General features: G+C 45.9%; 2 protein-coding genes across 10 annotated transcripts; one reads left to right on the forward strand and one right to left on the reverse strand.

Moving 5' to 3' along the window:
- The first annotated feature begins 2,579 nt into the window (after positions 1–2,579).
- On the forward strand, positions 2,580–20,575 carry LOC123061024 (uncharacterized). 9 transcript variants are annotated; one of them, XM_044483921.1, is made up of 19 exons: positions 2,580–3,114; positions 3,366–3,477; positions 4,333–4,436; positions 4,522–4,560; positions 4,677–4,739; positions 6,767–6,844; positions 8,103–8,168; positions 8,291–8,333; positions 9,506–9,554; positions 11,082–11,175; positions 11,248–11,300; positions 12,254–12,338; positions 12,728–12,830; positions 12,907–12,999; positions 13,728–13,794; positions 13,954–14,020; positions 14,118–14,171; positions 16,736–16,903; positions 19,660–20,575. In XM_044483921.1, exons 2-18 carry the CDS (start codon positions 3,414–3,416, stop codon positions 16,868–16,870), a joined length of 1,257 nt encoding a protein of 418 aa, XP_044339856.1. In that variant the 5' UTR covers positions 2,580–3,114; positions 3,366–3,413; the 3' UTR covers positions 16,871–16,903; positions 19,660–20,575. The 9 variants fall into 9 exon arrangements, with proteins under 9 accessions (XP_044339856.1, XP_044339854.1, XP_044339857.1 ...); XM_044483919.1 differs by lacking the exon at positions 19,660–20,575 and adding an exon at positions 18,986–19,377; XM_044483922.1 differs by lacking the exon at positions 19,660–20,575 and adding an exon at positions 18,986–19,377 and having other exon boundaries at positions 16,736–16,899.
- On the reverse strand, positions 17,030–19,239 carry LOC123061025 (peroxidase 9). The gene is made up of 4 exons (XM_044483923.1): positions 18,973–19,239; positions 18,585–18,776; positions 18,027–18,192; positions 17,030–17,624 (listed from the first exon to the last, which is right to left on the reverse strand). The coding sequence occupies exons 1-4, from the start codon at positions 19,237–19,239 to the stop codon at positions 17,203–17,205; spliced, it is 1,047 nt and encodes a 348-aa protein (XP_044339858.1). The 3' UTR covers positions 17,030–17,202.
- Positions 20,576–21,342: the final 767 nt, after the last annotated feature.

A 21,342-nucleotide genomic window follows, 5' to 3' on the forward strand; every position in this document is an offset into this window, starting at 1 on the left:
GCTAGCTGGCGGTCGTGCAATGGACACCAGAACGTTCTCCTCCTCATTCCTCCCATCATTGCCAATCATTGGGGGAGCCACTCTCGAAGCTTCCGCCAGTCCATGGTCTCCATTCACCTCTGGGTTAGAATTGTTGATGGCTGGCACACCTGGTCCCGAAAGATGGTCAAAAGCTGACGGCCTGACGGAAATCCTATCCCGAACCATCACTCTTGGACGGACCTCCAACGGCTCCACCACTGGTGGCATGGGCGGTAGTCTCCAATCCTGCACCGCCGGCGGTGAACCGGCGACCGCGCTCCCGCTCCCAGCCGCACTACGGCGATGGCTGCCATCCGAAGTCGCCGCCCAGCCTCCCCGCACATCCCTAGTGCCTCTCTGCCATTGTCGATGCGTCGTAACCGGCCCCGCCCCACCCGAGTAGGAGCCAGGGCTCGGCATTCCACTCTGTCCACTGCTAGACGAATCGACAGCACACCAGGTCGGCTCAACCACGCCGGCATAGTCCGTCACCGCATCCAAATGTATCAAGATCTTGTACTAAAGCAGTGTCGGCTCTCTCAATGGCGGCCTCTGCCCGGGCTCTGGCACGGCCAACCAACAAAGTGAGGGGATCGCCTCCGGGTCCGTCGTCCATGCCGTGAGCTTGAAAGACGAGAGGTCGGACCTGTTGCTTGTCTCCGGCGCCACCTCATCCACTAAGCATGACGAGCCCAACAGCTGCTCTGCCACCTCTCGCTCCAAGCATGGGGAGGGATGCCCTCCATCTCCAAATGGACCTTGAACCCCATCAACGCATGCACCGCTTGCTCTTGCCGATTCCATGGCCTGAAGTACAGACGGACCCCATGATGCTCATGGAAAGGCCACGCGCTCACCCTGCTCCAGTGCTCTGCCCTGCCAAACACGACCAGGAAATCTTATGGGTTGTAATTGATTACCGAGACCCACTCCCGATCCACCTCTAACAGCTCCTTGAGCGCATCCAGGACAAACTCTGGCGAAAGGTCTCTCCTTGCACCCCCGGCGTACGCTACCATGGCGAACTGCAGGCGCCGCTCCAAGTCCTCCATGGACTGCGAGCGACGCACCACACAAATGTCCGCCGGCTCCACCGCCTCCAGAGAAGGGTCAGAGCGCACCTCCAGATGTGGGATGAACAGGGCCGGCCAAACTGGCGTCGGCGGTAGACCCTGCCTCACCGACGACGGCGGCGGAGGGGGGGGGGGGGGGAAGCGGCGAGGCCGCCGTGGCGCGAAAGGTAGTCCCCCTCCTATCAGCTTCACGGCGCGCCGACTTGGCCGCCGTCTCGCGCCTCAGATCTTCCACGGCAGACGGACTCCGGGGGCGCTTGCAGTCGCGGAAGCCATGGCCCGGGAGCCCGCATCTGAAACAGGCGATGTCGTTGGTGCAGTCCTTGCGAAAGTGCCCCTCTAGAAGGCAGCGAAAGCACTTGTTCTCCATCTCCGAGGAAACCTCTCTGCGCGGCGGCAGTGAGGGACGCGCCGGCGGAGCGCGAGGCAGAGCCCTCGGCTCCACCTCCAACCCGACGCGACGCTTCTAGAGCGTCTTCTTCGAGGGCGGCGGCCTCACCCACGGCACGCCCCTCTGCCTGGACTCGCCATTGTCAACCGGATCCGGAGCGCCCCTCCCGCCCGACGCCTCCTAGTCGGAAGAGAGGCCAAGCCCCGACACCACTGGCCGCTCTCCGCTCCGGCGAAAGGAGGAGTTGATGGACTGCAGGCTCGCATCCATGGCGCTACGGGGAGGTGGGGGGGGGGGGGGGGGGAGGAAGGGTGGCCGCTGTGGCCGGAGTGGCGGACGACGGGAGGAAGGTGGCCGCCGCCGCCGGAGTGGCGAGCGGAGATTGGGGGGAAGCGCGGGGGGAAGCGCTCGCAGTCAGCGTCCTGCTCGATACGTGAAGCACAACTCGAGGGAGCTGGTTTAAAATTCTAAAATGCTTAACGTCGCATTCAACGCCATTTGTTTGCTGCTCAGACCAGCCCATGCCAGCATTGGCTGAGCGGTCGTCTCCACATAGGGCGTGTTTGGTTCCCTGGGTACGTTCAGACTGCATTGCACGGGGGATGCAGGCTGAATGTGGCCTGGTTGAGCCGATGCAAGAATGAACCAAGATTGGTGTTTGGTGAACCTGTACCACATAGCTGTACGAGGTGCAGATTCTTCTGAATGTCACTGAAATCAGAGAGAAACGGGGATCATTCGACGGCTCTAGACGGTGGGATCTCGCTTGCGGCGGCGCGAGGCAGCCTGACTCGGCGTGCGGTGGCAGGACCTGGTGTGGGGCGGCGCAAGATGACTGGATCCGGCGTGGACGACGAACGAGGACGGTGGCGGCAGCGCTTGACCAGGACGGTGGCGGCGGCGCTTGACCATGGACGGCGGCGACGACGCTTGATGGAGGCAAACGAGGCAGCGGCGCTTGACGACGACGGCGGGCGATGTGGAAGCGGAGCTCACCTCACCACGCGGCGCTTGATGGGGGGCCGGGCCGTCGCTTGACGAGATGCTCTGGCGGACGGCAGCGGCGCTTGGTCTGGACGCGAGACAGAGGGGAGAGGAAGAAAAGCCGACCACCGAGCCTGCACGCGAGAAACGCAAGGAACATGCGTTTCTGCTCAGCCTGGCTGTGAGGCCGTTTTTGCATCCATCGGGTCAGGCCCAGTTAATGCAGGGTGCCAAACATTCAGTATTTGCATGGCGGGTGCGAGCCAGATGCAATACGAGAAACCAAACACGCCCATAGTTCTTTCAGCCAGATCGTCTAAAAAAAAGGTTCTTTCAGCCAGATTTTGCTTTGCTCCAGCTACGGGCGCGATTCTAAAAGAAAAAAAGAAAAGAAAAGAAGCTACGGGCGTTACACTCACCACTCCACTCCACGCTCCTCGGTTCCCCCGCTGCGGAGAAGACAGATAGCAGCGCCGCCGACCTCGCTCCCCTCCCCGCCCCGCCCCGCCCCGCCGTTGGAGAAGCTGGGGGCTGCCGCGGCACCTCCAAGGCTTCCGCTCGCTCCCATCTCATCTGGAGTGGAGAGGGCTGGAGGGGATACATTCAGCTTCAGTCTGTGCCTCATCTCTTCCCCTTGCATTATTGGTAAGGAAAATGCCCTAACCCGCCTTGCTTGGATAAAGGATAGCACCCAGATGCCAGCGGATTTGCTTGGATTGTTCTACGATTGGGGTTTAGCGGCGGCACCACCATGTCCATTCCTTGCCCCCGCATGGGAGAATAGTATCAGGGGAACTTTATATGTTGCCTGCCCAAATCCCTTTGCCTTTGTTGATACGTCTGGTTAAATACAGAATTGGAGTACTAGTTACTGACATGCCATAAAATATTGACAGTGCCTTGCCATACATCATTTTTTCACTGCTGTTGAGACCTGAATAAGCATGCTGGTCAAATGGAGCACCTTCGCATCCTGCCCCCTCGATGCTTTTCGCCCGTTCATCATAGGTATTTTTCTCACCCTTGTGCTTCTAGAAGCACTGACAAGTAAGTTACTCCGCTGGTGGTGTGTTTTGATCATCAGAAAACCATCTTAGGATTTTATTGAGACAATTTCATAGTTATACTAGATAAGAGGTACTACTTTGATTTGGCGTAAAGTGTGAGGTCAGTTGGCGGCCAAACAAATATTGATGGATATTCACAGCTTTTGTCATCCTGTGCATCTGGTTCTGGCAAAAAAAAACCCCCAGTATTTCTTGAGTTAATACATTGTATCTGCTGTTCCGAGCAACTACTATTCAATGAAAAGCTTTCATGGATCAGTTGTCCACCCATTTAGTGATGAGCAAACTTACCAAGTTGCACATTGCTAGTATTATTTCTTATAGTAGGTTCTGTTACTATATCATGTGTCAATTCTTATTTGATAATTTATTTATAGCAGTGTATGTTAGTTTGATACTGTAATTGTTTACTGCCAGAATCCTCTGCTCTCTTATTTCCACATTCATACTGCCACAGAAATATGGTTCTTAAGTATACTATACTAGTGTATTAAAAAGGGCAACCTGGTGCATGTAGCTCCCGCTTGCGCAGGGTCCAGGGAAGGGTCCGACCACTTTGGGTCTATAGTACGCAGCCTTTCCCTACATTTCTGTAAGAGGCTGTTTCCAGGACTTGAACCCATGACCTCATGGTCACAAGGCAGTAGCTTTACCACTGCGCCAAGGCTCCCCTTCATACTATACTAGTGTATTCAGTATGATAAATCAACACAGTTGTGCTTTTGAATTCATTTGAATTTCCATATTAGGTATCCCCTATTAAGCATATCCTTAAAATTTCCATTACTCTCTGCAGTGCTGTTGGCGGCTGCGTACATCCATGTGCCAGCCACTGCTATTGTTGCTGTTCCAAGTTCTCATTGTTATACCTTCGACAGTGATAGCCACCTTGTTGACTTCGTATCCTTATAATCCCACTACTCATTCGCCTACTTAGAAACTACAGCAGGTTCTTTCATACCATTATCTCCTCAGCTGTTGCTAGACACACCTGTCCGGGAAGAATTTTGAATACAACGAGGAGGTAATTTATCATACGTTCATTACAAGTTATTCTGAAAAACCATATAGTCTACTTGCATGTATCCCGTCTCACCGGAAGTGTATCCAGTTACACTAACACTGCGTTGTCATTATCAGGGCTCAGTAACTTCTGACTTGGTTGTCCAGTTATGCAAAGATGTTCAGAGAAGGTCTCAGGCGGTATGTATTATGTCATTTTTTGTATCAATGATCTATGGTGTTTCCTTCATCTTGTTTAAAGTTTGCCATGGTCAAATATTCCACTTTTTAATTAAAAGGTGATGGAGTAGCATGACATCCTGCTTGCATGCTCGTTTCATTGCACAACCTGTCTGAATGCAGTATCGACATACACTGCCATTAATGAAATTGAAAATATTCTGAGATGGCAAATATTCAAACGGGGCAGGGATGGGGAGTCCCTTACATGGTGAAACTGCCTTATTCAATTCAACGACTCAATCTAAACACACGATAAATCTGGCAATCACTTACTAACACAAAATGCTACAAACTGCCCAGTGATGTTTCAGTGTGTCAGGAGCCTTCGCACTTACATAGGCAAGGCATAAAATGATTCCCACCATCGTTGTGATTCTATAATCATTCGCACACCAGTGTGCAGGCACGACAGTTGTACCTATGTTCTAAGGTGCCAACAACATAATATGAATTTCCAGGGTGTAGAGAAGATACACTGCAGTATGTTGGCCATGTGAGCCATTGAAATTTACCGAAGAAGGCTTTCTCCCTGCTTTATAAATAAAGCAAACCGCCACAGAGCAACCATACAAGGACTAGTCCACAACACACACACCCAAGTCTCACGACAACAAGTACAATAGGTTCTGCTGAGGGCACAGCTCAACAAGCCCAAACAAAGGAAAAAGAACGGCCGAGGGAGGCCAGAGAGAGCGCCTGGCCCCTAATCTGGCTCGGGGGGGGGGGGGGGGGGGGGGTGGCGGCGGAGGAGACGGCGGCGACAGACGAACAGCCATCGAGCGGAGGTCGGCGATGAAGGCGGAAATGGCGTCTCGGTCCCGTGGGCGGCTAAGCGGCCGCCATAGCTGCAAGTAACCAGAGAGTTTGAAGAGGGCGTCAGTAGCACGTCGAAGCGGAATGCGCTGAATCACAAGTCTACTGCGGATCGTCCAGAGCGTCCAAGCGAGGACCCCAATCTCCAGCCACCTAATGTGGCGAGAAGGCAGGGGGGAGTTCTGGAGTTCGGCGAACAGGTCGGGGAAATTGGTGTGGCACCAACTGCCATCTACCACCTCTCGGAAGCAGCTCCACATAAATTGAGCGGACACACAAGAGAAGATGTGATTCGAGTCTTCGGGGACACCACAGAGCGGGCATAGGCCACTACCAGGACCATTACGCTTGCGAACCTCCACCCTAGACGGGGTCCGCCCGCGAATCCATTGCCACATGAAGATCCTAATCTTCAGAGGCAGGCGGATGGACCAAACCGCCGAGAGGGGAGGGGGGGCGGAGGAGGGGGCAATGGCCCGGTAGAGGGACTTGGTGGAGAATTGGCCTGACGGCTCAAGGCGCCACCGGACCAGATCAGGGACTTGGTGGGCCATTGAAATTTCCGAATAGGTGCTTCATTTAGTACTCCCTCCGTAAACTAATATAAGAGCATTTAGATCACTACTTTAGTGATCTAAACACTCTTACATTAGTTTACAGAGGGAGTACGTTTTAACAATTATTTATAGTGAACCACACTTCCATAGAGAAATAAATTATTAGCTTCATATAATTGTATTTGTATGTACCCACATGTATGCAAAAGTACAGAAATATAATACAGGTAGAAGCATAAGCTTATGTAGGTGAGCAGCAATTCAACATGTACCCTCTTATTTCCAACATCTTCATCTTTCAGGTTCAACTATGTCAATCATCATTTATCTGCTCATCTGTGCTTTCTCGTTTAGCATGCTTATTATATGTGAAAATTCTTGTTCAAATTCATCGTAGACAGTTTGATTTTTATATTTGATTATATTAATATATACCATGTTGCAATAAAGATAAATTTTATTAAATGAGGCAAATAGGCCAATATATATCGACATGCAGGTGGCAAATATGCAGGAAACCCCTATGCAACGGGGTATTACACAAATAGTATATACATATCTAACAATTATCTAATGCTTTTGTCTTGGTCAATCTCAATAATTCTTCTCTCCCAGGGTGGTTTCATTGATTTTGGCCGCTTTACCAATCATCGCTCTTTTGAGACTGGTTCAAAGCCGGTTGACTACATCCAGGTAACACTTCCGTAATTATATTAACTTTGTATGCGATAAAACAGTGCCTTTGATGTGTCATTGCCACATAGTTCAAGACAGGGTTACATCTTCAAAGTTCTGTGATTTTCCTAGAAATGAGCAGGACTAGATGGGAGGTATTGGCCAATAGCCGGTGATGTCTAACTTTCAATAGGTATCTCGTGTAACATATCTGCTGTATATCGTACTACGGATAATAAGCTAATAATGTTATAATATCCTAATGGTTCATCCCACACGGTTAGAAGCCTCTTACGTAGGTTGCATTGTCCACTTTTCTATTGTCACACTAACATATGAATAGAAGGAAAGGGTGCATGGAAGTTACGCATCAGAGTAAAACTTGCAAACTTAATCAGAACATTGAAGTAGTGTATTGAGTTAAGGGGAAGACAGCACAAGAACACTAATGTATTAAAACTATGTCTACTAGGCCGTGTAACAGACTAAGAGTACTAGGTACTCTCCTAGGTTACTGGAAAAACCGTGTATAAGGTCGATTACATTGTATAATCACTATGAGGTGAGCAAGGTACTGGTTACCTGGTTTCAGTATCTTGAATGGAACTAAAAGGTCATAAGGAGTGTTGATTTACAGTCTCAAGTTTTCCACCAGTTATTTGTCGAGTTGGTGTGTTCTTTTCTGTTGAAGTGTATATGTGGATTGCCTAGCCCTTTCCATCAGTTCAGACTTTAGGTTGCATTGTCTAGTGCATGAAGCTTAACATGGTATCAGGGTCTAAGGTCATGAGTTCAAGTCCTGGCTTCCTCAATTTTTATCCAAAAATCGTTGTTTCCCCCTCTGTGTCCACGTATAGGCCTCTCGTCACTCGTGAGAGGGGGTGTCGAAGTGTATATATGGATTGCCTAGCCCTTTCCATCAGTTCAGACTTTTGGTTGCGTTGGCTAGTGCATGAAGCTTAACACTTTCTACATTGAAGGGAACAAATTTAAAGGTGTACACTAGGGTCTTGAAGTCCAGGGTATAAACTCATCTTCAAGCTGATGGTTGAATTGGATGTAGTCTGTCTAGGCCAAAAATACTATAATTATCAATTCATTGCGAGTTTATCAATGCAAACATTTCCAGCAGAGTACTTCCAAGCTTTCTTAATAAGCAATCACTAAACAGAATATTTGTTAAAGCATCTTTGTTGTTTTCCATAATTGCTCTGGCATCTTTTCTCATAGTAGGTTCTCAGCCTTCATTATTCCTTAATCTGTCACATTATTTCAGAGATTTTACAATGGTGATTTAGCGAAATGTGAAACTACGTTTGAAGAGATGGGCCGTACTGCACAGGTTTGCTCTAACTTCGATGAGATACTTTGCTGTTTTCACTAATATTTAGAATTTCCTATTTTCTTGTGTAGTTTCATTTTAGATATCTGGACTAACATCAATGAGCATATTTGATATTTCAGGTCAACATTATGTGTGGACGATGCTCAAATAAAGTATGCAAAGGTCAGCTGTCTTTTCTGTTTACATTTTTTTGTTAATACTCTTCCACCAAATATGTTGCAACCTGACTAAAGTAAAATTAGCATTCGGTTTGTTGTTAAAGCTCCATGGTTACACATATTTTTATCTGATTATATGCACGTTTAGGGATGTCTTATGGCATAAACTATTCTTGGTCATGTTATGCTAACTGAATCTGAGTTTCTGCAAACTTGTACCAAGTTGTGTTTAACACTTACCTCATTTACGGACACAAACATTTTATGTTTAGGAAACCTTGGTGGCGAATAGTCAGTCCCTTCCATCTCAACATAAGCATTGGTTTAGACTTTGATTCAGTCTCCAATATGTAGTTATATGCAATCATAATAAAGTTATGGAGAACTGAGCGCTAGCTCAGTGGCTGGAGTTTGCAGTGGCTAACCCGCCCACCTGTGTCCGAGTCCGTGCAGCGGACCCCGCTGGTGTGCTATCCTTGTTAGATCACGGAGAGGTCTCACCTCCCACCTAAACAACGGACAGTTAAAGGAGACTCTTCCCCGCTTTAGCCAACGTTTTGTATATCATATAACTAAAGTCGTTTTGATTATCAAATTTTTCATGTAACCAGTCTGATGCTCATTTTTTTTATGTTAACACATGTTTTTAGCCATTTTGCTTGTCTGTCTAACAATTACTTACTTACTTACTGACTAAGCCTTTTGTCCCAAACAAGTTGGGTTAGGCTAGATATGAAACCCTTTTATGAGGACTTCCCAGGAGGTCACCCATCCTAGTACTACCCTCGCCCAAATGGGTTTCATACCCAAAGGACTGGCTAGTTTTTACGTTGGCTCGCCAAGCCTATGACAACCCTTAGATATGAAATCTTTTCACGAGGACTTCCCAGGAGGTCACCCATCCTAGTACTACTCTCGCTCAAATGGGTTCCATACCCATGGGACTGACTAGTTTTTACGTTGGCTTGCCAAGCCTATCACAACCCTCCTCCTTTACCCGGGCTTGGGACTGGCTATGCCTAGAAGACATAGGCGGAGTTCTGTCTAACACTTACTACCTTGCTTAAATATTTATTGCCAGAACTATCAACCATGATTGGTTGACCAATGTGTTGATTCTTTTTGGGTGCATGCCTTTTTGCGAAAGAAAAAAACTTAACATTGATAGTTTTGCAGATGAACATGGATGCATTTGCAGCGTATCCTATGATGAAAGGATGTGCAGGTAACCATGACGACTTTTCTTTGTAGTATTTGTTAAAAGAATTAGTTAATCGATATTAGTTAATCGATTTCTTTCTATTGATGTCAAAAAGTGAAGAAGCTGCAACTTCTTTCCTAATTTCTGTGTGTTTGCTACAAAAAAGAGCTGTTCACTTGTAGTTAAATGTCTTATGAAGTCTAATTTTTCATCCATGTTAGTATGTAGATCAGCTGACCACAGTCAACATGCTCATGATGATTTCTTGCACCTTGTACAAATGGGAGGAATAAATTTGAGTTGAACATAGCAGATCATTTCAGGGGAAAGATGAATGGGTATATTTTCTTAGTATGCACACTGGTAAATATTCTAAAAGTATAAAGAAAACAACTTTGGTGCAGAAAATATATAAAAATGCAGAAACCACCAGTTCGCTACCTATTTTGAATCTAAAATGTTTTGGCTTTCAAATAGCCAATCATGGTCTTTTTAAATTCTGGCGCTTCATAGTAACAGGTACTGTCACTGTTGTTATGTAGCATCATAGCGAGGTTGGACATATGCATTAACCTTCCTGCAAGACGATGACTATCAGCACTTGACACGGAAATTTGCGGCACATGCAGCTTCTTTTTTTCCTTTTTCGAGAAAACGCATAGGCTTTGCGTCTCAATGTATTTTTTCTGATCGAAAAACTGTGAGGGAGGCCCCGACAGTAAATATTACTCCCTCTGTTCACAAATATAAGATGTTCTAACATTTTTCTAAATCGGATGTATATTGACACATTTTAGTGTGTTTGTTCACTCATTTCAGTCCGTATGTACTCCATATTGAAATATCCAAAACATTTTATATTTGTGAAAGAAGGGAGTATTAAGTAAGAAAACATATTTACAAGATGGAGGAACCGTATAAAGAGAATGTGACAGTATACATAGGGAGGACAGGGGAGAAGAGGGGACAGAGGGGCTGCCAATTTTTCTATCCATGAAGTCCATACTCCCTTGTGTTGAACCTATCTTTGACCATGAGTCAGGCAAAGCCTTTTAACTCGAAGTGCAATTGGACTTCCAACTACACTTGATAACCGCTGGACACTGCTCCTGCTCTAGCCAATAACCATGCCTCTGCCTCTCTCAGCGTTGGGCTGCTTCTATATCCACCACGCTGGAGCATTATCAATGAGGATAAGCCTGTCCTGGGCGACGGCAGGGGTGGAATCCATGCAGCACTCTTCCATTCATGCTGCCTCATCCCCGTTTTGTGTTTCGTCCATGGGAGCTTTATATATGCTAAAGTTCTCATTCCCTGAATTCTCTTTATGTTTGCTACAAGGAAAAGAGAAATGAAAATGTTTGATCTATAAAAATACGGCTCCAAATTCTCTAAAACCAAAAGAACTGCAGTAGCCAGAACTTTGAGCATCATATACTTTTAAATGTGCCTGTACTGCTTATTTTCGCTGATCTGTTGCCTGCTTTCGTGTGCTTACGGCATTATTTTTCTTGTGTACGTTGCAGCTAAACATGCTCCCTTTTTGTCCAGGACGGTTGTTGAGCTAGCCATTCCTTGTCCTAAAAGAGGCCCAAGAGTTTTTAAGGGTTTCACTGTGGGCTTCCACCCCAGGTCATCCGAAGTGGTAAAGCTAGTTCTTTCTTTGGGTATTAATCAGCGATTAAGTTGATGTTACATCTCAGCTTGGTTCCTCTAGGTTTACAATGGATTGACTCAACTGGGATTCGAACAACTTCATCATGGGTTTAGGTAAGAGATCATATCAAAATATCCTTCCAATTTAATGAGATTAGGGGATTTTTCGAGCATAGTTGAAGTTTCAGTTTATCCAAGCCTTATTAAATGCCAACTAGAAGGTTTAACTGCTTTCATGTGAACACATAAGTCATGCTAATTGTATATAAGGTTCAGCTGGCTAGGTTCACTTGGTTCTACCGGGTTTCTGTAATATGTACTTTCTTAAAGACTATATTTGTACATAATGGGTTATCCTCAAACAAACTTCGAATTCTTGCTTGGAAACCGGTATCCATCTACCGCCTGATGGAAGAACCACAAGGTTCAAACAGATCCTAAGTCAGTTAATCGCTACCGAATTGCAGTATGATACATGTTATTTATACTTAGCTCACCTTTCAAGAATCCTTTGTGTGTGTTTAGTTTTGTTGTTGATCTCTTTGGTTACTTTATGAAGGGGAGCCTGGCGCAGTGGTAAAGCTGTTGCCTTGTGACCATGAGGTCACGGGTTCAAGTCCTGGAAACAGCCTCTTACAGAAATGTAGGGAAAGGCTGCGTACTATAGACCCTAAGTGGTCGGACCCTTCCCCGGTCCCTGCGCAAGCGGGAGCTACATGCACCGGGCTTCCCTCCCCTCTTTGGTTACTTTATCATAGTGAATAAGGATTCTGAAGCCACACTTGTACTGTCAACTTGAGTATATACGGTAAGACATGTGACCACATGTCAACTGCCTAAAGCCGAAATATTTACGAGATGTGGTCAAGACTTGATGGTGTATTAATAGCACTGTATATTAAATATGGATTGAGTAGCGTCTAGCAACCAGAGCTATCTCTGATCCACATTATCTAAGAATTTTGATATGGTCTGATTCAAAAGCTTTCTGTGCAGTTCTGATCCACATTATCTAAGAATTTTGACATGGATACATATAAATCATTGCAGTTCTGTTTTCTGTGCAGCTTTCCAAGTGAGCAGATTCACGTGTCTTTATATCTTAGCGCCATGTCTTCTCTCGCAGACCTAGTTGGAAAACCTACCTTCAGGGTAAGGAAAAAGACTTGGGGACTGTAAAAACTACACATTCTATGCCCTTATGGTTTTCTTTATGTTACCTCATTTTATTTTGGTTTTGCACATATAGTTAGTTTTTCTTTGGGGTAAGTGGTGTCCCTTAACTTTGTTGTCGGTGTTGGTCAATGGACGTACAATTGTTGTTAAAACCAGATGCTGAGAATATCAGATAACACTAGTAAACTACCCCGCAATCATTAGTGCTAACCAAACAAATGAGTGCATTGTTGTTGAAACCAGTAGCTATACCAGGCGAGTCTTGAGAGACTGCTGCCACCGTTGGTGCTAACCATATGCCTGTTGCATACCTTATGTGTTGAACTCTGCATATAATTTTCTTTTGTTTTTTTCCCACTACACAGGTTAATCCGATGAAAGGGCTTGATGTTATGCTTACAGGATCAGGGGCCAATGGTGCCGTGCCTACTGCCCTGTCTCCAACAGTTCTGAATGTGAATTGGATATGTTAGTGATTTTTTGTCTCCACATACTGATGCCATTTTGTACTTACTATTAACAAATGAGTTCGTACATTTTGTAGGTGAAATCATTCGAAGCAATCCATATGTGGTGAATGTTTCAATCCCAGTGGCGGGCTACGATCCAATCGAATTCACGCTTACCAAAGAATGTGGTTGGTTCTATTCAGACAATCACCAGCTGTGCATATAGATTTTCATGTATTGGAAATTGTTACATGAGCTTCACTAGATCTTGATTGGTGTTCTAGAAATATTGCAGAAGATGGGTCTTATGCAAATCTCAGTTGAGATTGTCAAGGAGTATTAGTATTGGCCTATATTTCCTTCCTTGCACCCCAAGTCTTGTGTAATGTTTATACCCCCCTTGGGCTATGCCATAGAGATAAAGTGCATCCATAATAGAGATAACTTCACACTTGATTCAATAGGTTTAATTTTAGATACTGTGGAAAATAATTCAAAAGATATATATCATAAGCATTTTCTGAAGATTTAACCTGTGGAATGGATAAACATGTTGCAATCTCGACACAGAGGTTGAAAAATGTTGCACGTCAAATGTATTTTGGTTGTGACAAAAAGTTGCTGTGTTTTCATTAATTTACTTGTAAAATGGCAACTTTGTAAATTGGGATTATAATAGAACAGAACGCCATGTTAATGATACTTGTGATAATTTGTATTATTGGGAACATATGAATAGCTACTGCAAGTGTTCTTATATAAGGAAAAATATTCATATGTCAGAGCAGTTTTACTGTTTTAATAATTTATCATTGTTCTCCTTTTGTACATATGATATATAATATTTTAGGTCAGTTTCTGTGATCCTGTAAATTTCAGACTAGTTTTCTTTTTGTAATATCCGTTGTCTGTGTAGGTTACACACAAGAAAAAGAGAGTGATTCTATGAGAGGGTGGGCAACATTTGGAATCATCTCTTGCATGTATGTGTTTCTTGAACTTTAGAACTTTATTGATGGTAATGTCAATTCTATCATGATTTTCTCTTATATTATTGCCATAATTGCTGTGTTGTTGCTACTTGTCCGTGTGTTGCTCTTCATTGTGTTTACAGTTCTGACTTACGTGCTCTTTGTGTGCAGATTCATTGTCTTTTCGAGCCTACTTTGTTGTGGGGGGTTCATCTACAGAAGTCGTGTAGAGCATCAGGTTTTATTTTCGAACTTCATTAAACTTTTTGTTTGGCTATGGACATTGCCATATTGGAAGCTCTCTTGAAAACATGGCACCTCTGAACCAATTTCAGGATGGTTTACATGCACTGCCTGGGATGACTACCGTGTCTGCCTTTCTGGATGCTGTAAGTACTTCGATTTGAATTCTGAGCCTCGTTATTTCCTGACCAAATCATTGACGATCATGCTGTTACAGTATATGTGGATTGCACTAGCCCTTTCCATCAGTTCGGATTTTTGGTTGCGTTGGCTAGTGCATGAAGCTTAACATGGTATTGGAGCTAAGGTCTTGAGTTCAAATCCTGACTTTCACAATTTATTAAAAATTGCTGGTAGCCCCCCCCGTTGTGTCCACATAGTGGCCTCTTGAGTCATATGTGAGTTTGGCGCGCCGGCGCTCTCTTCTGGTTGCACATGTTGACTTGTCTTCCCCGTCACACGTGAGAGGGGGTGTTATAGTATATACCGAAAAAGGCTTTCGCCCCGCTTTATATATAAAGCAATGACCGACCACAGCTCAGATACAAACACACGCCATCACAACACACGCACACACCCACGGCTGGATACATAGGCGCTGAGCGCGGCAACACTACCCCTAGTACTACAAGAGCAACCGGAGTCCTCAACCGTGGACATGCCAACGCGAAGAGAAAGAAGCCGCATATGACGAACCGTGTGCTCCAAGGCGGCGCCTTCAGGAAGGTTACGACACCAGAGCGCCGTCACCGCCCGACCCGAGGATCAGAGTTTCCCCTGGAGCAACACGACGGGCAATGAGAGCTGCGACGACGCCTTCAAGAAGGGAGCGAGCTTCGTCGCCGCCAGTCCGTCCGAAGATAGATCAGGTTTTCACCCCGGCCAACACTCACCACCACCGGACGCCACATCCCGTTGACCACGCCGCCCACACGGCCATGGCCACCGGGCAGCACCTAACCACGGGCTCTGCCCAAGAGCACCGCGGAGCCACCCCCAGGGCCGCCGCCCTGGCATCCAAGACCTGGAATCCACCTCACTCGAGACCCACCGCTACCTCAACCAAAGATGCGAGCGGAAAGCAATCGCCTTTCGCACCCCTGGGCTGCCCCTAACGCCAAAACCCAAAGGTCGGCCAAAATTGGCCTCCATCGACCCATCCTGCTGCCGGGCGCGAGACGAGCACGGTCCTGCTGCCGGGCGCGAGACGAGGTCGGTCCTGCTGCCGGGCCCGAAACGAGCTCGGTCCTGCTGCCGAGCGCGAGACAAGCGATGGACCATAGTCGGGGGAGGGCCGAACCTTCGACGGAGGTAGCAACCAGACGACGAGGAGAGGGCCGAAGGTCGAAACGGGCCGCCAACAGACGAGCCGACGCTGGAAAGCCAGCCGCCGGCCCAGTCGACCCGCCGAGCTACCATGGAGCCGGCACAGCGAAGCCACCTTGCCGCCGCCACCCACAGCCGGGACCGCAGCCACGCCGGGCCGGGGCCCCAAACCCGCGCCGCCAGCTGAAAAAAAGGCGAAATCCGGCCGGCACGCACCACCACCACCACCACCATGCCGCCGCCAACGAGCGCAACAGCCCCTGCGCGCCACCGCAGCCCGTGCCGCCCGCGAAGCGACGGCCGGAGGATCCACCACCGTCGAGATCAGATCTGGGAAACCCTCGCTGCCACTTCGAGCACACCCTGCCACCGCTTCCAAGCACGCCAGTCCCCAAGCACCATTCCCCGCAAGGCCCAGCAGCCCTCCACGCCACTGCCCTCAGCCGCCGCCGTCGCCTTGGCTGCTGCCGGTGCTGCGCCGTCGCGCCCTGCCAAGCGCCACGCATCAGCTTGAGGGGGCAGCCCCGCATCAGACCACCTCGAGGGACGAGAGACTAGGGCCCAGCTCGGCGGCGGCGAGGGGAAGAGGAGGGCTAGCTAGCGGCGGCGCAGACGGGATTTGCCCCCCCCCCCCACCCGCTCGCGGTTTGGCGAGAGAGTCGGTGTTATAGTATATGTGGATTGCACTAGCCCTTTCCATCAGCTCGGACTTTTGGTTGCGTTGGCTAGTGCATGAAGCTTAACACATGCTAGTTTACTTACTCCCTCCGTCCGGTAAGGCTGGTTGTAATGGGAGTATCATAGCTAGTATCATGCATGCCAACTAGGCAAATTTGATGATGTGTCATAGAATTAAATGAAGAAAGAGAGAGTTGAGTATCATATCATGATACTGTATCATAATAAATGCTAGGCTAGTATGTGTCACGCATGGCAATAAATAAAGTACTACATGATACTAATATATGATACCACACACTAGGGAGGTAGTATCATACACTAGTATCATATGCATGATACTAGTATATGATATCCCCCATTACAACCAGCCTAAGGAGTGTTCGTTTGGCTTCAAAATTTGTCCACAAAAGAGTGTACTTCTATCTTCCCAATGCACTTTAAAGTAGAAAAAGAATACTTCTCTCTCATCACACGGTATTCAAGACCAATAGCAATCTACACATGGTCTTCTTACTTTCTACATGCACTTAGCTCATTGGAGGTTGGTTAATTAAAGAGGAGAGAGATGGTGCCTTGCACTTTTCCAATGCATTTTTTAATTCACTAAAACGTGTCTATATACATCCGATTCACAAAAAAGTTAGAACATCTTATATATTTGTGAACAGAGGGAGTACTTTGTAACCTAATAACCATTCATCAGGTTGGAAGACCAAGAGGCTACCTGAGAGCAGGTGATCCTAGTGGAAATCATTCAAGCCAAGTATCATGGGAGAACACTTCTGTTACCACACCAGCAGCACAGAGGACAAATGATGGAAGATATGGGACAATATGAGCCATGCTTAGTTTTGTGGAATTTGTCTTGTAGGTTTGCACTTTTTACTCATTTTACTTGGTCTTTATTTAATATCTTTTTCTTGTATATATGTAACTGCATCTGAAATCAGCTCTCCGAGTTTTCTTCTTTGCATCTTCCATCGAAAGAAACCAAATGTTTCAGAGCAAAAGAAGATGAGATATCTTTCATTGAAAGGAATAAAATTACATTTCTGAATGAAAAATCAATCTGAAGCCACATTTCAAACTATGTCACCGAACATTAGCAGGATGACATTTAAATGACAAACTGTGGAGATCACAAGCAAAGGAACCCATTGAACTTGTTGACTAGCGAACATGATTAACCCTGCGGCAGTTCATACGGATTTCTCCGTCAGAACCCAAGAGGGGATTTGTGTTCCCCATCTTGATTATCGAGTTCACGTAGTGTTCAAAAAACAAGGACTCATTTTCTGCATAACTTTTGACCAGGTGTGCTATTTCTGGGTCTTTTCCGGTCCACAAAACCTGATCTGAATTAAGAAGGCCTCTTCCCTCCACTATCAACTTGTAATAGCTGTTGTCGAATTTCGGAGGGCTGGCAAAGTCTAGCGGGCTGATGTTGTTATCACCTCCGGTGCGTGGGCAGACTGATGCCAGTTTGTGATAGAACCTTTTCTCCAGTGTCATGTCCGGTTTGTTATCTCTATGCTGATTGTAGAGCCGTTGTTTGAAACTAACACATCTGGCCATTCCAATGGTGTGGCTACCTGTTGGAATGCAGCAAGATGGAAGGTGTCATTGATATGAGAATATGCTGACCCGATACTTGGCCAGCGGTATCAAGTATTTTTGTGGTGTTAAATTTGAAGTTGCACTGCTGGTTTCAAGGCCTGCAACGCTGATCTAACTGGAACACCTAATATGATTATATGATCTACTTTTATGTTGTTCCAGTCATCTCTTTCCAGCAGATACATTACTTACAACTTTATGCCCTTTTGTTTATCTACTGCATGTTTTTTCTTACTGTTATCTCAAGCTTAAGTTTATGACAGGAAGCCAGTGCACAACCATGCCATTTCTAGGCTATTTGACTTCCCTAACAAACCTTTTTATTTTATGACTTTACCTCAATGTGGAGTACTTCGAACATTGGAAAGGTGATATACCTGATAGTGCTACAAGGTCCCTTTTATCCAGTCCTTGCCTTCCGAAGAATTTTACAAGACGATGCAGTGTTGCATTGGGTGGAGGCAGGTTCTTATTTGCTAGCTTCATATATGCTGTCTTTGAATCCCTCCTTCCCAGCGAGAGTTCCCAGTATGGTCCACCACTCTGTCATATCAAATATGTGTAACAACATCACAACCACACATTTAATTGAGGACATCAGTAGTTTTCAGTCTTCTATTCCTCTTAAATATGATAACATAAAGTAGTTCCTTTGAGAAATTTTCTGTTTCCCCCCACTATACATCAGTAGTTTTCAGTCTTCTGTTCCTCTTAAATACGATAACATAAAGTAGTTCCTTTGAGAAATTCTCTGTTTCCCCCCACTATACATCAGTACTTTTCAGTCTTCTATTCCTCTTAAATACGATAACGTAAAGTAGTTCCTTTGAGAAATTCTCTATTTCCCTCACTACAGAAGCAGTCTAGCAAGGTTTATATTATTTCTTTAGTAAATGAGCACATGTTTATATAACATGTAAAAAGCAGATACTTACCAATACTGTTGAACCTCTGGCAGCTAGGGCAATAGTATCAGCACAAGAGATTGTGTGTGGGCATGCTTCTTCCAGTGCAGCTTTAATCTCATCTATGACTTCAAATCCTCTAATAGAATTCTTGTTGGGAAGAGCGTTTTTCTCGCTTGCCACTGCCTTGCTGTCATCAAGCAGAACTGATGCATCGCAACCCTGAAATTTGACGAAAATGTTTTTCCTTATCTATAATAGCTGAACTAACCATGACTGGTTGTAGTAGTAGCTCAAATCACGGTGTTCCGGGTTATCAAGGAAATGCACAATTTAAACTTATGGTGAACATTGTGGTTGTAGGAATGTTGTTTACTAGTTGATGTGCATTTGAACCGTGCTTAATAGTAATAATTACCTGGACAAAGCAGTCATGGAAAAGGAGCCTGAGAAGGGACGCGGCGATGCGCGGTTCCTTGGCAATCGCCTTCTTCAAGACGGAGACTACAATCTCATCAGCTTGCGGGCATGTGGACCTGTAGAAATGTGGAGAAAGGCCTGGCTTTGGACTGTGTCCAATTGGATGGGCACCCTCATGGTTGTGAGTAGGGAAGAAGGCAAGAGAGGCTGAGAAGTAGAAAGAGGCAAGGAGGATCGCAGCAAGGCATCTCTTGGATGAATCCATGAGCTTTGAGCCTTTGATGCAATGCTGCTGTGATTTGGTTCTTGCACACTGCTTCCATTTTATAGAACTAGTACATACTAATGTGATTCAAGTTCGACCGCATGCATCGTTCCATCCACTCCACTCGTGGTAAGATTAGGAACCATGTATGTGCTTCAGGTGCACCTGATCTAGAGATAGCTTTTGTTTTAGTTCCTTGATCATTTTCCACTATCTCATGCTCTAAACCATCGCCTACTTTCTCCTATGATTGGTCTGGTTCCAAATGGAGAGCGACGGCAATTGTTTCTTTAGTACTATATGGATATGGTTTGTGCACGGGCAGCATTCATTAGAGTTTTTGCTTTGTTGGGAAGAGAAAGTGTTAACGCATCTGCTCCACCTAGTTTATCTTAATCATACCGGTTATAATGAATGCAGAATGATGGTATCAGCTGCACCTACTACTCCAAATGATCCTTGGTCGATGGGACAAGTGGAAGGAAAAGCGTATCAAGTAATTTTGAGGATACCCTACAAAGAAAAAAGTAATTTTGAGGAGACATTGAATTGCATGGCAATATATGCCAAAGGAGCACGTAGTAAATTGTTAATGTTATCATGTGCGTGCATGTCACCTCAGCCAGGACGAACTGAGGTTAGGTAAGGCCTGGACTTGCATTGACGTGCTGATAGGACGACATGTGGGGGGGTACTACTAGTAGAAGAAACAAGCCGTGTCTGACTGTCCGGCATTAAAGGGCGCGCCGGAAATTCTGGTTATACTGGCCGGCGTGTGCTCTGCTCTGCCTGCTTCCGACGGCGCGGCTTCTTGGGAGAGTTAAGACCAATAATTCACAAGGGTATGTAGGAGACGAAAACAAAGTTAGCTACTAGTACGAGACACTGCACCACATCTTGTGGGCTGCGTTTTTGCGCGTATTACCTGGCACGAAACCCCGACGACCCTAGCTCCGGACGGCTCCGTCGACTACTTCAACTGGCTCTCCTCGGCTCTTTTGCTCACCCCGACATCTCGGCGACGAAGACTAGCCACTATTGCAGCGCTCACGGCCTGGTCGATCTGGCATCACCGGAACGCCGCCATCTTTGACAAGATCACACCGTCTGCCCTTGCTCTTATTCAGGCAATCAAAGACGAAGCTCGCGCCAAGGCCGCGGCAGGAGTTCGAGGGATGAACACACAAACGCTTGTAACCTAAGCCCGTAGCTTGTTTGGGGCTGAGCAACCCCATTCCTTCTGCTCCACCGGGTGTCGCGGGCTCGCCATTCGTGTGTACGAGGCCACGGCATCCACCCTTGTAATTGCTTCTTTCCCTCTATCAATGCAATGATACACTGCTTAGCGTATTCGAGAAAAAAAAAACAATAGCACGGACTCACTCTAATGCAAACATCTTTTTGCTAATTTTTGAGTTTTTTTTTTTGCTATTTGTAATTTCTCCCATGTCGAGCAATATTGATTTTTTCCTAGACCATTGGATTTGACCTATATATCGATTAAAACTGAAGAAAATTACATACTGTCAATGCTGTTCATCTTGAAGAGCTTGTGTATTGCTATTTGGACTGTTGATGGGGAGCTATAATATTGTTCTCATCGTTTATCATTTATTATCCAACAATGTTCAAAGCAAGCTTTCTTTTTTCCTAGGGAAATATTCAAAGCAAGTTTGTTACGAGGATTACGTTCCGCAGTGCTGAGTATCTTACATGCAGCTCGTAACGAAGAAAATGATATGTGTGGACCCACATTAGAAAGTGGTTACTAAATTATTTTGCCCAAATTTCTAGTATGCAACACAGAAGAACCTACTCTACAGTGATCTACAACGACTTATATTACTCCCTCTGTCTAAAACGTGTCGCAAAAGTGAACAGAGGGAGTAGCAACTTGTATGGCTTATTATGGTACTAGTATATATATTCTGAGTGCGGCGTTTCGGTGCCCAGGCTCATCTGCACCCGGGCAAAAAAATTTCAAAAGAAAAAAAATTCTATTTTTTTGTGTAGTAGATAATTTGATGCACGAGGTTCGCTCCAATTTTCAGATCATTTGAATATCTGAGTAGCTCTCACCAAAAAAGACAAATCAGGTCAGAA

Source organism: Triticum aestivum, chromosome 3A (assembly GCF_018294505.1).
Source record: "Triticum aestivum cultivar Chinese Spring chromosome 3A, IWGSC CS RefSeq v2.1, whole genome shotgun sequence".
NCBI classification, from domain to species: domain Eukaryota; kingdom Viridiplantae; phylum Streptophyta; class Magnoliopsida; order Poales; family Poaceae; genus Triticum; species Triticum aestivum.

Bases quoted from the DNA above. Each gene is read 5' to 3' on its own strand.
- LOC123061024 (XM_044483921.1), top strand. From the start codon at position 3,414: ATGCTGGTCAAATGGAGCACCTTCGCATCCTGCCCCCTCGATGCTTTT. The intron at 4,740-6,766 runs GTATGTATTATG...CTTCTCTCCCAG, and splicing joins TTCAGAGAAGGTCTCAGGCG to GGTGGTTTCATTGATTTTGG. The intron at 13,000-13,727 runs GTTGGTTCTATT...TTGTCTGTGTAG, and splicing joins CACGCTTACCAAAGAATGTG to GTTACACACAAGAAAAAGAG.
- LOC123061025 (XM_044483923.1), bottom strand. From the start codon at position 19,239: ATGGATTCATCCAAGAGATGCCTTGCTGCGATCCTCCTTGCCTCTTTC. The intron at 18,193-18,584 runs GTAAGTATCTGC...TTGATATGACAG, and splicing joins CCAGAGGTTCAACAGTATTG to AGTGGTGGACCATACTGGGA. The intron at 17,625-18,026 runs GTATATCACCTT...GCATTCCAACAG, and splicing joins GGACCTTGTAGCACTATCAG to GTAGCCACACCATTGGAATG.